This window comes from Branchiostoma lanceolatum, chromosome 1 (genome assembly GCF_035083965.1).
Source record: "Branchiostoma lanceolatum isolate klBraLanc5 chromosome 1, klBraLanc5.hap2, whole genome shotgun sequence".
NCBI lineage: Eukaryota > Metazoa > Chordata > Leptocardii > Amphioxiformes > Branchiostomatidae > Branchiostoma > Branchiostoma lanceolatum.
This window is the reverse complement of record NC_089722.1, coordinates 2,837,022-2,855,937: the sequence shown is the minus strand read 5'-3', so window position 1 is coordinate 2,855,937 and position 18,916 is coordinate 2,837,022. Positions and strand designations below refer to the sequence as shown.

Sequence of the window (18,916 nt, the reverse complement as noted above, 5' to 3'; positions counted from 1 at the left end):
ATATAAACAAGACGTTACACTAGGAAAGTTTTGGTTATGAATATGCAAGTTCCTTCTATGTCAAGTCATCATCTTTACTACTAATACTTGTCTAGTTTGATTACAATACATGATTACAATACAGTTGTTAAGAGGTCTCAGAGAAAAGCCAAACTTTTTAGTTTCAGAAATCAAAATTGTTGTAGATATTGCATAATTGTGTACTACTTTGCACCCCTAATCCAAAAAATTACTACAATTTTTCATTAAGTAAATGAAACATAAAAATACAACATTTGGTAGACACACGGTCTGTGTATCTGTTGTTCGAGCAATGAAATCATAACACATGTAATTCCATTTTGAAATACTTTTTCAAGCCATAAAAGTTTTTTTTTCATGTTATGATTTAAGTATGAAGTTCCCCCTTGTATAATCAGACAGTTTATACTTCTACTGTACTTAATCAAGAACATGTTTCACTAAGTAATTAAGTCCTAAATCACTTACCAGCTATGATATTGTCCAATGGAGGAAAAGTGTCCACTTGAGCCACGATCTCCTCACTAATAGTTTCCAACATCATGAGCTGGCGGTGTATCTCCTCTAATGTAGGGTCATCTCCACTATCCTCCTCCTCATCAGACATTACTCGCTGGAAGTACATCTGCATCAAGGTGGCATAATGGCAGGGTAAGAAGTTGAGGTATATCATTTTGTATGAACCATTTAAAAAAAATCTTTGGTATGGCCCAACCGGGATTTGAACCAGAAACCTCCTGAATGCAAGGGAAACACAGTTAGTGGAACAGTTAGTGGTGTGTGTTACCTGGTTAGGCTGGTCCACATGAGTGATGTTGATCTTGAAGTGTTGACCAGGTGGAGGCAGTATGGCCGGGGCAAACGGCGGACAATACGCCACATCATCCTCATCACTACTGCTGTCATCATCTGATGGGGTCTGGTACCCGTGCTCCTCAGCTGGGACTCCCTTCAGCGCAGGCACGCTCTTCTGAACTGCCTTCAGGCTGTCCAGGAGCTCAGCCACCTCCTCTCCCACTGAAGTAAGAACATTTAAAAAAAAAAAAAATTTTCATCTATGCTATGGCCTCGTCCTCAGCATTAGCAGCAGAACTGGTAATGTTCATTATACAGGGCGCTGACGAGTGGCGCTGAGGTAGGCGTTTACTTTACATTTAAAGTTCTGTGGGTCCTTGAGGTTCACAATGTCCTGCGGGAGGCTGTTCCACAGCTTAACTGTAGCAGGGATAAAGGTTCTACAGTCTTTAAGCGCTTAGGTCACCAATGACACTAAGTACAACATCAAAGGTGTGCAGCCTAACCAGCGTGAACCCCCTGGACAGAGTCGCGTGGAAGAGTGGTGTGAAGACTAGCCTACTGCTGCCCACCCGTATCAGGGAACCTGGCAGCAGTATAATCAAATACTGGATACTACAGTAACTACTACTACTACAAGCAACCATCATAAGTATTATTCAATGAACATATTAGACATTTGTACAAAATATAGAACCTTCTGATGTTATTGAACACGTACAGGTCTGGACCTGTACTTAAGTAAACCACAGTGACTGTACCTGTATACCTGTGAAAATTGTACACAGCCGTAGTGTTAAGTATAACGAACATATGCCATACCCTCCCCTTGCATACAGTGTTGGTGGGACTTAGACCCAATACACACTGGTCATATGTCGTATTTTTTCCTTGGGAGTGAATCGGCCCCGAGCGACATACGTCAGGCATTTTTATGGCTCGTACGATTTCGTCGTACGTACACCCTGGATGTAACGTACGAAAAGGTAACGTGCGTCGTTGTTGTACGTCCAAAAAATGTTCCCAGTGTGTATCGGGGCTTACTTACCTGGATACATGGACTCTCCACAAGGCTTTCTCCCTGGCGCTGCCAGCCCCTTGTTCACCATCATCTCCCCACATGGACAATAAACTATCGCCCCAACGGCCTGAAAAATGCTATGGGACTATCTTTCCCTTTTACACAGTACCCTCCCATGGCATGCAGTGTTGGTGGGACTTACCTGGATACATGGACTCTCCACAAGGCTTTCTACCCGGCGCTGCTAGCCCCTTGCTCACCATCATTTCTCCCACATGGACAACAACCTATCACCCCAACGGCCTGAAAAATGCTATCATATGGGACTATCTTTCCCTTTACCACAGTACCCTCCCATGGCATACAGTGTTGGTGGGACTTACCTGGATACATGGACTCTCCACAAGGCTTCCTCCCCGGTGCTGCTAGCCCCTTGGTCACCATCATCTCTCCCACGTTCTGTCCATCCCCCAGCACCAGCTCCACACGGAGGGGGCCCTTGGACGGCTTACTCTGCAGACATGTTGTTAAAAATTAGTTAAAATCCTCCCACACCATTATTGATGTATAGGCCGGTGCCCATCCCTGTTTCATAGCCCTGGGCCACACTGTGGTGCAATCACTGTAGCAGAGGGCTAGTCCACTGGCAGTGAAGTGTGTTTAACTTCCATACTGTTTCAGAAGTATGTACCATTTTTATAAAGTCTTTGGTATGACTCAATGCGCCTCTTGTCCAGGGGTGTCCTACCCGGGGCTTGAACCCCAGTCCTTCTGGTCCAAGTAATGTGAACCAGATGTGGTGAGAGGCAGAAGGCGCAGACCACTACACCACAGGGACACCCCGTGCAGACATGTTGTTTTAAGGGATCGCATTTGTTAAACTACAAGGACAAGCTGCAAAAACAACCAATGGACACTGTCAGGTGTATTTTACGTTATGGTATTTGTGTATTAGATACATGTGGATCTACATGTATTGACTAGACATTTTTTACCTTTTTTTAGTCATTACATTTAATCTATCATATCTATCATGCATCTTTGGTATGAGTTTGTATTACTTTGTAAAACATAGTTTATTGATTATACACAGAGCCCACCTTGAGCACAGCCAGGCATGTCTGTCCCATGACGTTTTCCAGGAGGTACAGGATGGCTTCTGTAGGCCAGGCTCCGTCAGGGGAGATCTGGGAGGAAACCAACCAATTTAGAAAAAAAAAAAAATCTGAGAGCTCGAAAATTTTTCATGAAGCTCTGACCAGAGCAAAAATTTAGACTGAGGTCAGGAGAATCAAGTGGTCTATCAGGAAGCAAGGATCGTTCATTTCTACTTCCAGGATGGAACTGTAAAGAGCTTGAAGCTTGACCAGACGCAAGAATGAATGCATATTGCACCAAGGCCACAAGAAAAGAAGACAATTCCAACATAGCCTTGTTCGTTCGTTCATAACCTCACCCTTGTAGTTCTTAGTAGCACATGCAGTAGCGAGTTTCCTTGCTGATTTAGTAGCTGGGTATATTTCTACAGGGAGGAGTTGCTAGCCATTCTCCTTTAATGTGATCGAGGCATCTCCTCGAACACAGAACTCCCATTTCTGTCCCTTCTGAAAAACCAACTGAGATGTCCCCAACCCAGGATTGAACTGGGTCTCCAAGTTAGCAGTTAATTGGAACCTGGAGCTCAACTGACGTCGGCGTGGCGTAATGGTTAGAGCGTTGAACTCGGAATCAATAGGTCCCAAGTTCGATACTGACCATGCCCCGACGTTGTGGAGTGACGCCCACCGAGCCTATTCGGCTAATCTGTCAAACAGTGTGCCAAAAAACACACTGCGGATTTGGTTGCCAATGTGTCAACATCTAGCACATTTGCCACTGAGAACCGATAAATTTTGTTTTTGTTTTTTTGAGCTCAACTGTGAGGCTGCTTCCAGTGGAGCTATAAGCCATTAAGACAGTTTCATAATTTTTAAATCAAATAGAGAGGAGGAAAGATTTCTTACAGGCCAGACTCCGAACAGTTCCATCTCCAGGCACTGTTGTGGGATGGCCATCAGGTTCCCCATGGCCAGTCTCCTCAAACTGTGAGCCGGTAGGATCTCCGTGTTACCAAAGTCCACATACTGCACCTCCACACCCTGGGAAAAAAGATATCAAAACAGGAAGTTCCACTGCAGTACCGTGACAAGCCGCTAGGGTACCCAAAATCTAATCACTTCTAGGTCTCATCAAGACCTACCCACCTACCAAATATCAAGACAATCCATCCAAGCCTTCTTGAGTACTAGTTATGCTGGTCAATTACACACACACACACACACGCACGCACACACACACACACACACACACACACACACGCTACCCTCTGCATAACCTTCTCGGCGAAGGTAAAAAGTATTTTCACAAAATATCACACACACACACACACACACACACACACACACACACACACACACACACACACAAACGCTACCCTCTGCATAACCTTCTCGGCGAAGGTAAAAAGTATTTTCACAAAATATCCAGTTCAAAATCTGCCTGATGACTATAGACACCAAACAAGTATGCTCAACACAAAACAGTTTGGAAACATAAGATTTATACCGGCTGTACAGATACAGAGGCTGGTGTGTACGCCGAAGGGCAGTTATACCATTACAGATACAGAAGCTACATGTGTAAATTTACGCCGATGGGTGATTATAGCAGCTATACAGATACAGAAGCTGGTGTGTTATGCCAATGGGTGCTTATACTGACTCAAATATACATACAGAAGCTACATGTGTTACGCCGATGGGTGATTGTAACAGCTATACAGATACAGAAGCTGGTGTGTTATGCCGATGGGTGCTTATACTGACTAAAATATATATACAGAAGCTACATGTGTTACGCCGATGGGTGATTGTAACGGCTATACAGATACAGAAGCTGGTGTGTTATGCCGAAGGGCAGTTACACCGACTATACAGATACAGAAGCTACATGTGTTACGCCAATGGGTGATTGTAATAACGGCTATACAGATACAGAAGCTGGTGTGTTATGACAAAGGACAGTTATACCGGCTATACAGATACAGAAGCTGGTGTGTTATGACAAAGGACAGTTATACCGGCTATACAGATACAGAAGCTGGTGTGTTATGACAAAGGACAGTTATACCGGCTATACAGATACAGAAGCTGGTGTGTTATGCCGAAGGGCAGTTATACCGGCTATACAGATACAGAAGCTGGTGTGTTATGACAAAGGACAGTTATACCGGCTATACAGATACAGAAGCTGGTGTGTTATGCCGAAGGGCAGTTATACCGGCTATACAGATACAGAAGCTGGTGTGTTATGCCGAAGGGCAGTTATACCGGCTATACAGATACAGAAGCTGGTGTGTTATGACAAAGGACAGTTATACCGGCTATACAGATACAGAAGCTGGTGTGTTATGCCGAAGGGCAGTTATACCGGCTATACAGATACAGAAGCTGGTGTGTTATGCCGAAGGGCAGTTATACCAACTAGACAGATACAAAAGCTCAGGTGTGTTATGCTGAATAGGGCAGCTATACCGGCTATACATGATTGTACAGATACAGAAGCTGGCGTGTTACACTGAAGGACAGTTATACCAGCTATGCAGATACAGATACAAAGTGCTCCCCCTACCTGTTCTGACTGGTTCAGCACCTTTGCCCTGTACCAGTGTTGGTCTTGTGTGAACTGTGCCTGACATGGCTCTCCCATCTTCCACTTGTAACAGCTGTTCCCATTGGTCAGTTCCGGAGGCATCTCGTTCTGTTTCTGTAGCGTCAACATCAGGTCCTCCAGGGTGCTGTTGTCTGTTAGAATGACATGATTATTTTCCGTATCGTCGTCGTAATCATCATCATCATCAGTCAATATGTTTACAAACTGTCAGAGTTATACCACCCCTAGCGGGGTGACAATTTTGTTGGCTGATATAACGTCTCCCTCGGCAATGGCTAATTCTATGTGCGATTTGCCTATGATTTGCCTGCGATGAGCCTAGGTACACTTAAAAAAAACATTGTACGATGTACCTACGATATATGTGACCACGACTTTGTATGTCTTAACTATTGCACCCGGTTTTTCCCAAACGTACGACGTACGGCGCTGCCATGACGGAAGAAACCCCATCGCAGGTACGACGTGAGTTTAATGTGACCGTAGCTTACCCAAAGCTAGATCATAAAAAATAAACACGCATGGGGATGTAAATGAACAACTTCAACAAGAAATAATTTTGCAATGATATCATAATTAAGTAACTTTCCAACAAGTTCAGTCAAAAGAATGGAACCTTTAAAGGCAACTTACAGTAGTTTTGAAATGCTCTACAGTCAACAAGTGTCTCCCACCTTGCTTGACCTCCTGTCCATAGATGATGGCTTTAGAGTTGATGAAGGTGATGGCTACAGGAAACTGTTCAGTAGCTGGGACGTCTGGCTTCCTGTACCTGTAATATTAGATAAAGTCAAAATCCTCCCACACCATAATTGATGTCGGTGCCCATTCCCGTTTTATAGCCCTGGGTCACACTGTGGTGCAATCACTGCAGCAGGGGGCTAGTCCACTGGCAGTGGAGTGTGTTTAACTTCCATACTGTTTCAGAAGTATGAACCATTTTTATAAAGTCTTTGGTATGACTCAATGCGCCTCTTGTCCAGGAGTGTCCTAACCCGGGGCTTGTACCCGGGCCTTCTGATCCAAATAATTTGAACCATATGTGGCATGTACCAGAAACGCAGACAGTGCATATTAAATAAGATCTTTATTGACACAATAAAAGCACAGCGACTTTCGTAAGGTCTGCTACATCTATACAAGTCATACATACAAACGAATAGGTGCATACAAATGAGTTTGATTACACACAATCATATGGGATACAGCATAATTTCACTTATACATTGCTTGTTCTAATGTCCAAACATTCGTTGATGTATATACCTACCTGTACACAGTAAGGATTATCACCTCCTAGTATGTAATTGAAACGGAGTGCATTGAACTCACTTGAACAAGCGGAGATATACATGTATGTGTATTAAATTGTGTATTACAAGGCCATGTTGATTTGAATATATGGATGACATCCGTACATGAATGAATTTTGCGACCATACTGTAACTCGTACAAAGCAGCTGAAAAATAGCAAATGTATGCTGTGAATTGCAAAGAATTTTTTAAGAAAAGCAAACTAAGGCACTTACATACACTCAGACTCTCATATTGCAGGTTAATAATACTTAAGTTGATTTTTTGATTTGCAAATTTTGGGCAACTTGCAATTTTGCAAGTAACCCCCCCCCCCCCAAGGATTTCGCACCTTGTAAAGGAACACTGTTACATACCTCCACTTCTCAGCAATCTCCTCCTCTTCCTCAGGTGCCTTGTCCGCATCTCCCGATGTCAGCGGCTCCCCGGCGATGTTCTTGACGTTGTAGTTGTGGTCTACAGTGGCTGTGTTCTCGGACGGCTGTGGCTCGGCCACTGATTCAGACTTCAGTGATCTAGGTAGGAAGAGGAAGTGCATATATATATATATATATACTGTTACTGTAATTTAAAGGGGCATATTGTGACATGAACATAAAACAAAATTCTTTGTTTTTGATTATTTTTCTACATCATTAGTTGAATCTAACTTATTAACTTATTCATCACGTATGGATGCGACTTTGTAGTATCGTGCGAACGTCTTGCGTTTTGCGTCGTTTATTAATGGTGGAAATGTTACAAAATGACGGGAATATGTTGGAAATAAGTAACAAATAAGTACAAATGTGAATCTTAGTGTAGATCTTTCAAATTCTTACTATTTGTAGTTTTTGCCCACCAGATTCTACAATATGCCCCTTTAACAAAACTTGATGCTAGAAAGACAACTTAAAAACAGGCGTAAAACATGTCATTCAAGACTGAGCCGGACCCTCACATCTGCTTGGAGATTAGGCAGAGCCACTCAAGTATTCCTTCATCAGGCCATGTTGATTTGATCACATGGATGACAGAAAATGGCCCTTCATGAGAACTTCCGGTGTCCGGCAGTTCACCAGGACAAAATTGTGTCTTTTGGGCCTGGCCGGGACTACACCCCCTACAATAGAGCTGCGTACCTAAATGTAACATCAGGTACAGGTACAGAGGTTTAGGTACCTGTACCTGTACATGTACCTGAACATTTTGAAAAATTAACATGTGTTTTTCTGAACATCTTCAATAATGGCAGAAACAAATTCAAAATAAACTGTTTTCAACTTGTCAGTATCTCTATTCAAAGAACATACTAGGTTTCCTATCGCCAAACTCCCTTGGCCTTGCTATCAAAACTCCCGAACTGCCTGAATGATCTGTTGCATATTAGTTACGCTGTTCCAAGGTGTCACTTTGGTCACATTTGGTGTTGCATGAGGCAATGGGGTCAGGAGATCAGTCACAAAGTAAGCACATACATATTCAGTACAGTACTTCATGATCCTTGGACCTGTACCTAATCAATTTTTACGGTACGCAGGCACCTGTCCAAATGTGACCCTAGCATCAACTGGACTATGTTGCCCTTTTTAATACTTTACCTAGTTGTCCTTTTGTTCCTGAGAGCCAGCCCCTCATGGATGAGACTCTGGCTGACACTGATGAGACTAGACTTGTGTTAAAGAACCCACCACACATTTCCAAAAAGACTAGGGGGCATGCCCAGGCCGATGTATGATGGTCCGAACCTTACACTCGGTTGACCCGACACATGTCAGTAATTGCTGATTTCTCGGCAGATGGACATACATGGTGACGTAGAAGAAGGAGAGATATTGAGACTTACTAGACTTGTGTTAAAGAACCCACCACACCTTTCCAAAAAGAGTAGGGGCATGCCCCGGCCGATGTGTGATGGTCCAAACCTGACACTCGGTTGACCCGACACATGTCAGTAATTGCTGATTTCTCTGCAGATGGACATACATGGTTACGTAGAAGAAGGAGAGATATTAAGACTTACTAGACTTGTGTTAAAGAACCCACCACACCTTTCCAAAAAGAGTAGGGGCATGCTCCAGCCGATGGTCCAAACCTGACACTCGGGTGACCCGATACATGTCAGTAATTGCTGATTTCTCGGCAGATGGACATACATAGTGACGTAGAAGAAGGAGAGATATTAAGACTTACTAGACTTGTGTTAAAGAACCCACCACACCTTTCCAAAAAGAGTAGGGGCATGCTCCAGCCGATGGTTCAAACCTGACACTCGGTTGACCCAATACATGCCAGTAATTGCTGATTTCTCGGTAGATGGACATACATAGTCATGCAGAAGAAGGAGAGGTATTAAGACTTACCTAGTTGTCCTTTTGTTCCTGAGAGCCAGCCCCTCGTGGATGAGACTCTGGCTCACACTGATGAGACTAGACTTGGCAGCAGTCAGAGCGGTCTCCTGCACTTTGTGTTCATACAGCAAGTCCGCTGGCAGGGAGCCTTCTTCAACTGGGCCCTGGGGAAAGTTCAGATTTTGGTTGATGTAGGGTTGTAGGTGAAGGTAAAAGTAGTCCCTTAGCCTTTTTTGAGGCCTTAGGGACAGTAGGCTGTTATTCTGTGTATTAGAGGGAGAGCCCAGCCCTCTACTTCCACTGTCTTTTACATTCCTAACAGAAGTCAGGTACCCATTTTACACCTGGGTGGAGTGAGGAAAGTCCTGTAAATTGTCTTTCCCAAGGGAACAGCATTGGTGGCATGTCAGGGGATTCGAACCTAGGACCTCTTGGTTCTGGGTCAAACATCCTGGTCCTTATTTATTTATTTATTTCGATCTACCACATTTGTGGAAGGATTGACATAACAGGTGAACTATCACCTTTTCAAGATGTCATCCCAGACCAGACTGTAAGGTTTGGACCATCGCATACCAGGGCATGCCCCTCCCCTTTTTCGAAAGGTGTGGTGGGTTCTTAACGTGCGCGGGGTGTGGCTCTCCCCAAACACGGGACCTCCATTTAATGTCCTATCCGAGGGACTTCCCTAACCCTAGATGAGCTAGGTACTCATTTGCACCTGAGTGAAGTGAGGAAAGTCGTGTTAAGTGCCTTTCCCAAGGGCATAACGTCGGGGCGCAAGTTTGGACATGTCTCATGGGCACAACCCGGGATTAGATGCCTTGTTTGACAGCCGCGCGCTCTACACTTATGCCAACATGAGCTCCATCAGTTTGACAAAATAAAATCTGTCATCTAACCTTGGTGACCAGGGTGCAGGCGACGTTGGTGACCAGGCTGCTCAGGAACTCGCAGGCTGTGGCTGTCCAGGTGTCCTTCCCACCTATGTCATATAATGATTCAGATACTATTAGTTACTATTTTGGTATAATTTCAACATATTTTTTAAAAGTTGTAAATCATGTTTAGCATTGATCATGTGTAACGTAACACACTTATTATTTTCAATAATATAAAGCAAGTTTCATTCTGAATTTCCCCTTATATATTCAAAGATTCTCATTTGTTTACATACGCGTAAAATGATTTTTAAAAAAGGGGTTCTGTTGCAGTACCAAGGTCATATACCAGGGGGCCCAAAATCGACCTTGACCTGTGTCTTCTCAACACCTACCCACATACCAAATATCATCGTAATCCATCCAAAGGTTCTTGAGTTATGCTGACTACAAACATCCAGAAACACACACACACAGACACACACACCCAAAACTATCATCACAATGGAGATCATCATCATCATCATCATCATCAGTTCGCGACATGTTCACCCGCGTTCATGGCCCTTTCTTCCCTATCTTCCATTGCACTGGGCAGGTCTTCCAAAGTACAGTTTGCATCCCGACATAGCTGTTGTATGTACGTAGTGCATGTCCATGTTGGACTGTAGAAAAGTACAGCCAGGACTACCCAACTAGCCGAAGGCTATTACAAAGGGTTAGCCCTGGGAACAGTATTCAAAGCTCAATACAAACTTTCACAAAGTGCGTCAAACACGCACATAGAGGGGGACACAAAACACAAAGTAAAATTACATAGAAGAAAAAAAATCAACAAAACCCATCATAAGACTGAAGCGCATATGGAAAAAATGCACGAGTAGGGGTGGATACCGGTTCGCTGGACCTGATTCGGACCTTTATAACATCCAAGAACCGAGTCCAAAAAACCTGAACAAAGTACAAATAATGTTTCTATTTTGTTTGATGTTTGATAAAAAGCTTTTTGAGTCTTGCCTCTTAGGCATTTAAAAAAGTGCAACATTCAAATATCAAACACTGGTTTATCTTGAGTTTTCTCACCAAGAAACTTTTATAGTCCTGTGTGTCAGTATTAATTCTCTATGCTTAATATTGGTCTAACAAAACAAAACATCAACTGAACAGGATCAGGTCCAGGTTCAGGTCCGGACCTGAACCTAAATCTCTGGACCTTAACTTGGACTTGGACCTTATTAAGTCAAACCGGTATCCACCCCTATGCACGAGACTAAGGTCTATATAAACAATAAACAGATAAACAATAAACAGACCTGCAGGCACCAGGTTGGCGAGGTGGCAGCAGATGGAGAAGGCCGGCTGGTACTGGAACTTCTCGAGGAGGGGGCGGAGGCTGTCAGCCGACACAACCTCCCGACTCCCGTAATCAGGGTGGAATACCTGGAGAGAACAATTAACATTCTGTATCAAAGTTGAACTGTAACTTCCGGAACAAAAAAAAAGACTTACCCAAATTATTTACTGATGAGCTCCAGTCTTTGTCAAAGAATGAGCAATCCACTAGTACTGTGATGTCACGCTATGCAGATAGAACACGTGATTCAGTGAGCAGTGGAGTTGATCAGACAAAAAAGTCAAATTTTCATGTTGGCAAATTTGTAGGTCAGAAGACACACAATTAATATTTTATATTAAACACTTTCCAATGAGACACAGTGATACTTTTCCAAGGCTTTCCAGGGGACCGAGGCTGCGCACCAACACAACCTCTCTACTCCCATAATCAAGATGGAATACCTGGAGAGAAGTCAAACAATTAACACTTAAGTAACATTATTTGAAAACTTTATCAAATACATCTGGCCTTGGTGTTGAATGCCAATCACACATTGGACAACGAATCTGTCCCTGGTGTTGAACACTGTTCTCACATAGGCAATCACACCTGTCCTTGGTGCTGAACACCATCCACTCACTGGAAAACACCCCCGTCCTTGGTGCTGAACACCATCCAAACACAGGTAAACACACCTGTCCTTGGTGCTTAACACCATCCACACACGGGTAAACACACATGTCCTGGCACTGAACACCATTCACACACAGAAAAACATCCCTGTCCTTGGTGCTGAACACCATCTACAGACAGGTAATCACACCTGTCCTTAGTGCTTAACATCATTCACACAGGTTAACACACATGTCCTTGGTTCTGAACACTCCTTGGTGCTGACAAATTCTTGATGAAGACTGGAGCTGATCAGTCGACAATTTGGGCAAGTCCAATTTTTGTGTTGGCTATTGCAGTTCAACTTTGATTCAGAATAGCCTCTAGCAACACAGAAGAACTTTCAAGTGTGGATCAAAACGATACTTTACCTCAAAGCTGTTGTTGCCCTTGCAGCTGTAGACCCTTAGCCCTGTACCATCTCTAGTCTACCGAGTACTTCACACAGAATCTCACCTGCACATTTCAACATGTTTGTTGACGTTTATCCAAGGTAAATTCTAGTATACCGTCCCTCTAAGCCCAGTCTAAGACGCAAACTGTACCTCAAAGCTGTTGTTGCCCTTGCAGCTGTAGACCCTTAGCCCTGTACCACCTCTGGTCCACCGAGTACTTCACAGTCACATAATCACACACACTGACAGAAGTGCCTGCGCATTTCAACATGTTTGTCAAACATAAATTCAAGCATACCCAAAGCAGTCTAACCTACAAACCGTACCTCAAAGCTGTTGTTGCCCTTGCAGCTGCTGACCCTAGCCCTGTACCACCTGTTGTCCACCGAGTACTTCACACAGCAGATATCGTGTTCCTTCCAGGAGATGAGACTGGGTTCACTCTCCTTGTAGTATTCATCTATCTCTGACATCAGGCTAAAGGATAAGAAACACATTAAAGTAGTGCTCACTCTTTCCTTTAAGGTACAGTAACATGGAAAAGGAAATACAGTCAAACCTGTCTATAGTGGTCACTCAAGGGACTGAGCCAATTTGGCCACTATGGCCAGGTGACCACTATATAGAGTGACAGTCAAGACATAAGTTTATACTGAGATACAGAGCAAAATTTATTCACATACACACTGCACAGGTACTTATAACATAGAAAATCGCCTGACCGCGACCACATTGGACAGGTGACCGCTATAGACTAATTCTTAATGCTTATGTCGATGGGGAAAATTCAAGGGACCGACAAAAAATGACCACTATGGCCAGGTGGCTGCTATGTCCAGGTGACCGCTAACACAGGTTTGACTGTAGTATAAATGAATCTAAATGTGCTGTGATTTTGTCTGCAGTTTTTGTCTGCAGTGGCCTCTTCCCCAGACTTAGAAAACACCGAAAAAATGCTTGTTCTGCCTTCTGCCCACCTAACCCATTGTTTCAACGGAAAATCTAAAACTACCATGAACATTCCATTTTCTCCCTCCCACGAAATTAAATCACCGCAAATTAAATGCGTTTACAGTCGACTACGTTTAAATGATCACAGGCACTTTCAGTTGGCATGCTTTGACAAGAAAGTGAACCAAAAAGAACTTTCATGTACTAAAATAAACGATAACACAAGCAAGGGTTCTTCATTGCCATGTGCGCTGCCTGAAAATATCGTTTTTAAATCTACAGCCAGCTAGAATTGGACTGCAGTCCTACTATTTTTCTATTGTCCTATAGGAGAAAAAACATCCAAGGTTGCATGCAAAAATTAAGATCAATACCTTATGAAGTCCAGTATTTTTCTGTAACAAAACATACAGTGCACTTTACAAGTTAAATAAAGATAGAGAAAGTGCTGAATATGTAAAAGAAACTTAAAAGGGAGCTTTAGATAAACAGAACAAGGTATTGTGCTTGACTTAAAAGTAGTAGCATGCATAGTCCAGTGGTTAGTAGTGGTGCGGATCGGTCCGGCCGGACCGGTTCCGGACTTGTAAAACGTTTAGGTTCAAGTCCAAAAAAACCTAAATGTCTGGAAATAAGTCCGGACTTGAAAAAAAATTCTCTCACTCATACACTCCTATTTGTTTTAAACCATCTTAAACCTTCCTTAAATCGTGAAATTTGCACTAGAAAAATATTAAAACATTGCTGTTTTTGTGTTTATAACTGAGCTTTTGTGTTAATTACTGACTGTATATAATTCCGTATATATAGTTTTCAAATTACATGTAAAATATCTGCCAATATGCAATTTTACATGTAACACGAAAAAATATTCCAAAATTATTGTTCAGGTCCGGACTTTCAAGTCCGGACCTGAACCTAAACCTCTGGACTCGAGTCCGAACCTAAACCTAAACTCGGGTTTAGATCCACACCACTAGTGGTTAGCGACCCTGCCTCTGGACCAAAAAGTTTGAATCCTGGTTGTTGTCGCTAACCCGACATGCATGCTACTAGAAAGGTTGTCTGTCCTTAGGATGGGACGTTAAGCCATGTCAAGTGTTCACTATACTTGTCAAAAAGAGCTAGGAGAATTTTCCTGATACGATGAGCCTGTAAATACTGTACATCGTGAATATCTTCTCTGTCACGACCAGTGGAAGAATAGCTCTTTGGTGAGCTAAAGTAGTTCGAGATCACTTTCACTTAAAGGCAACCAAAGCAATGTTAGGGCCAAAAAATGGAAATAAAATAAAATGCTGAAATATTTATGGTAGTGACATTTACTAACACTGTTTAGCACATTTGCCTAATAACTTCATACTTTGAGCATTCTAAAACCGCGCAAAAACGTGTCGTACGATGATCCTCCTAGTTTCGCGAGCCTACAAAAACTCCGGCCACGATTTTAAGTGAGTTCTCACATCACAACAACGTTGTAGTTTTGCATGATGGATATTGCTATACATTATGATAGTGTTGTTTGAACTAATCATGTACAGAAATGACTAAATAAATTGATTTTCAAAATCCGATTTTTTTTACCCTAATTTTGCTTGGGTTTCCTTTAAACAGTTACCCACCTGTCCAGTCCGTCCTCTCCGCCAGACGCCAGCTGTACAAACACCTGGGCAGGAGAGTCCACGTGACAGACGACGACAGGCAGGCAGTTCTCTCCCTCCTGGATAGGGGGCGCTTTACACGTCTCCATGTTCAGGTCGGTATCATTCGTGGGGGTCTCAGGTCTCTGGCAGAAGAATATATATATACAGTCATTAAGGGGGTAGCCCAATGGGCAGCGCCAAAGTGTACCACGCATTCACAAATTGGCACAAACCGATACCAATCTGGTCATTCTAAAAAAAATTCTGCAAAAAGGCAAATATCCTTTTTTTAAAGTCTCGTTTTGATGAATTTGCAATCATTGTACATTTTAGCAGTCATTGGCTTTTAGTTCAGTGGCAACACTGCAAAATTCCATTAAAGTTATCTTGTTTCGAAACTGAGAATGTGACGTTATCTTTTGATTGCAGCAAATAAAAAAAGGCAAGCTCAAGAACTTAAATTTTACACACTTAAGTTAAGGTGAGTCTTTGAAAACTTTGACAAGGCATACTGTCCTTCACTTCCTGGTAAACCTCTAGGAGGTGCATTGGTATGAAACTTTTTTTAAACATCATCATGCCTACCTTGGCAATCTCCCTGGGAGGCTGCGGATCCGGTGGCTGTGTTACCGTGGTTACGGGTGGTTCCAGTTCTACTGACGACGAGTGGGTGAGTGGAACCTCCTGGAGGTCTGTTCCTGCAGGCTCCTCGGGTATCTGTTGTGTGTCAGCACTCACTGGTACTTCTACCACTGGAAGCGGTACTGTTGTTTGTATCCTGGACAACATTACACATGTCAGGGGTGCAAGTCTTCACTATATGGTCCCCTTCAGTCAACATGGTAAAATCAGAAAAATTTGTACTCAGGCAATAGGATAAAATTTTAAATGTTTCAAAATTTTATCACATTGCTAGAGTAACTGTTTTTTGGCGTATTCACAGAACTTATGGAGCCTGTCCAGTGAAGGTTCCGTGCCCTTCCTCTGTCTCTTAATAAGAACCCATCACACAAAACAAAGATTAAAAGAGTAGGGGTCCTTCTCAGTGTGAGTGTGAGTGGATCAAAGAAATCCGTCCAGATATGCAGCTTGTACTCTTCAGTACAAAGTTAACCTAGTGTGTTCTGCCATGAGGCGGTTCATCGGATATGCAATACAAACAAACAGACTTACGGAGCCTGTCCAGTGTAGGTTCCGTGCCCCTCCTCTGCCAGCAGACTGTTGATACAGGTCTTTTATCTCCAGCAAGTCTAGCTTTACGTATGAGCCTATCTAACTTACGGAGCCTGTCCAGTGTAGGTGCCGTGCCCTTCCTCTGCAGACAGTTGATAAAAACCCACGACAGGAAACAAAAATTAAAAGGATAGCTTTTTGTATTATCTAACTTACGGAGCCTGTCCAGTGTAGGTGCCGTGCCCTTCCTCTGCAGACAGTTGATAAAAACCCACGACAGGAAACAAAAATTAAAAGGATAGCTTTTTGTATTATCTAACTTACGGAGCCTGTCCAGTGTAGGTGCCGTGCCCTTCCTCTGCCAGCAGACTGTTGATGCAGGTCTGTTTGTCGAGCGAGTCGTACAGCAGCACATTCAGCCTGGAGTCAGCCGTCTTCCCCTTCACATGCACCACCAGGCTCTTAAACAGGGCCAGCTGGTTAAACAGGATACGTGCCTGGAGAAAAGAGTTGTACATAATGTATTCTTGTAACTGTTATTACACGTGACTGATGAATCTCTTCAACGTTGTACATAATAGGTGGAACAGCTTCATACGTCGATAAAGGTTTGACATCCAGGGAATATTAGATATGCAGGGTAACAGTTGATTGAGCTACGGTCCACTGAAATGCAGATCAAAAGTTTTATGTCCCTTCCTAGCAGTCAAAAAAGGCTAGAGTTGCCAAATTTTGCTTGTGTTGGTTGTGTAACCGTAAACACAATTATCATTTTTTCTTAGACCTGACTTTTTAAGTATCTTGTGTCAAAATATCATTACACCAATGAAACAAATTCCTACATTTGTGTATAACATAAATTTTGGTGTCAGTGTAAAATGTATTTACAATGTACTATAGGTGGACAGTGGTGTTTTATACTAGCAAATTATACATCTCTCAGCCATTTTGTCAAAATTGATAATTGAAAACTTGCTATAAAAAAGTCTTTCCCATTTCCTGACCTCATCAGACCATCCTTTAGAAACATCAAGTGGCTCCACGTCTGCCAGAACACAGGCCACAGCCTGGAGAACACATGTTAAAGTAACAAGGTGTGAAACAATGAATGAAGACCTTTATTGCACATTTCTGCCACACTTGGCTAAGTACGGGTCAGAACAAAACAAAAGAACAAGTGCAGTTCATGGATACAAAAAGAATATGACTATCTTTAAATAAATTCTACTTCTCCTCCCTTTTCGGTTATAGTAGATATAAAAGAACAGACATGTTTTTCAATGGCAGGTTTGTCTAGTCGCATTAGGAATATGAATTTTTGTTCAGTACTTAAATGTGTGTAGTAGGGAAATAGGTTTTGTACAAGCTTATACAATTCATTTCTTTCTTGGGCAATCTGCATTCTACCACAAACTAACATTCGTCTTCTATTCTATTCAAAGTACAATGTACAGTCATACACATCAATTGCTCCTTCAAGCTCATTTCCTAACCATAGTATACATTATGTTGCACGTTTTTGCAGCAGAATATGATAAAGGTAAAGTAGTCATCCTCAATTGAGGTGAAGCACGATGCTTTATCAAGCGCAGACATGTAAATTGCAAGGGATTGCATTTGTCCTTTTGGATGGTAACATTAAGCTGGCAGGCCCAGTGTATGAGGGAGCTTCTGAGCCATGAGCCTCGAGCATCAAACCTTCATTCATTCATTCAACGACATTTATTTATTTAGCCAGCGGACACACTCAGGTCTCTTGACCTGTTTTTCTCCCTGGATACAAATACAATGCACAGTCCTCTGCTCGTAAAAGAAACAACACATTTTTCGAGAAGAGTAGGGGTGACCTGGTGTGCTTTGCCAAATAAGTGAGTCGAATCCACATAAAGATAAAGAAAGGGCCATGCTTCATCCTCAGTCTGAGATATCTGCATCTGTATCTATATAGCCGGTGTAACGCCATTCGGCTTAACGCACCAGCTTCACAGGCACTCGGCGCGGCTGCAGCTGGTTATATTACGCTAAACCTGACACGTCTAGCCTTCGCATACTTAACTGCATGCATTGTTTAAAGCTGTCTAACGAGGATGCATCCACGGTACTTTGTTGCAACGAGTTCCACTCTACGATCGTTCTTTGAAAATACGAATTTTTGAACACATCAATCCTAGGTTGAAAAGTCTGATACTTTGAGGCATGGCTTTAAGTAGATTTGACTGCTTGTTAGTACATGTAATTGCATATTTTGCGTGATCATTTCGTTAATTACCTGTATGGGAAGTTTGAGAAACCTGTCTGGGATCTTCTTGAGCTGTGAGCAGGTGACTCGGGCGGAGTTCCCGAAGTCCACATAGGTGATGTCCACCTGCTTGTTACCTGGCAGATCTGAGAAACACAGAAATACACTGTCACACTTCTCTAATGCTTTGGGCCCATCTTCAATCTGGGCCCCGGCCGGGCAGCTTGTGGGAACTAAAGATATGATATAGAAGACTACAAAAGACACAAAATGTTAAAAAATGACTCCTAACCATATATTGTGCATTTTCTTGACAAAGTCATGCATTTTTTATTTTTCACTTTAGCAAACAGCCCGGCCAGACCCCGGATTGGAAATGGGCCCGCAGCATTACACGACCACTCTGGGGCGCTATAGAATCTGGTCTTCTTAGA

The 18,916-nt window shown here is 42.8% G+C and overlaps 1 protein-coding gene across 1 annotated transcript in view; it reads right to left on the bottom strand.

The window, feature by feature from the left end:
* Positions 1-18,916, bottom strand: part of LOC136427469 (RING finger protein 17-like) — a 28,111-nt gene that overhangs the window by 5,582 nt on the left and 3,613 nt on the right. Inside the window, exons 3-21 of the mRNA XM_066416753.1 lie at positions 18,513-18,628; positions 17,991-18,016; positions 17,248-17,359; positions 16,568-16,740; positions 15,656-15,848; positions 15,050-15,213; positions 13,802-13,822; positions 12,803-12,953; positions 11,387-11,513; positions 10,095-10,177; positions 9,209-9,356; positions 7,219-7,381; positions 6,223-6,320; positions 5,507-5,679; positions 3,841-3,975; positions 2,938-3,024; positions 2,221-2,350; positions 809-1,038; positions 490-646 (exon numbers count right to left, since the gene is read on the bottom strand). Of these exons, the coding sequence (XP_066272850.1) occupies positions 490-646; positions 809-1,038; positions 2,221-2,350; positions 2,938-3,024; positions 3,841-3,975; positions 5,507-5,679; positions 6,223-6,320; positions 7,219-7,381; positions 9,209-9,356; positions 10,095-10,177; positions 11,387-11,513; positions 12,803-12,953; positions 13,802-13,822; positions 15,050-15,213; positions 15,656-15,848; positions 16,568-16,740; positions 17,248-17,359; positions 17,991-18,016; positions 18,513-18,628 (2,487 nt within the window). The remainder of the gene's footprint in view (positions 1-489; positions 647-808; positions 1,039-2,220; positions 2,351-2,937; positions 3,025-3,840; positions 3,976-5,506; positions 5,680-6,222; positions 6,321-7,218; positions 7,382-9,208; positions 9,357-10,094; positions 10,178-11,386; positions 11,514-12,802; positions 12,954-13,801; positions 13,823-15,049; positions 15,214-15,655; positions 15,849-16,567; positions 16,741-17,247; positions 17,360-17,990; positions 18,017-18,512; positions 18,629-18,916) is intronic.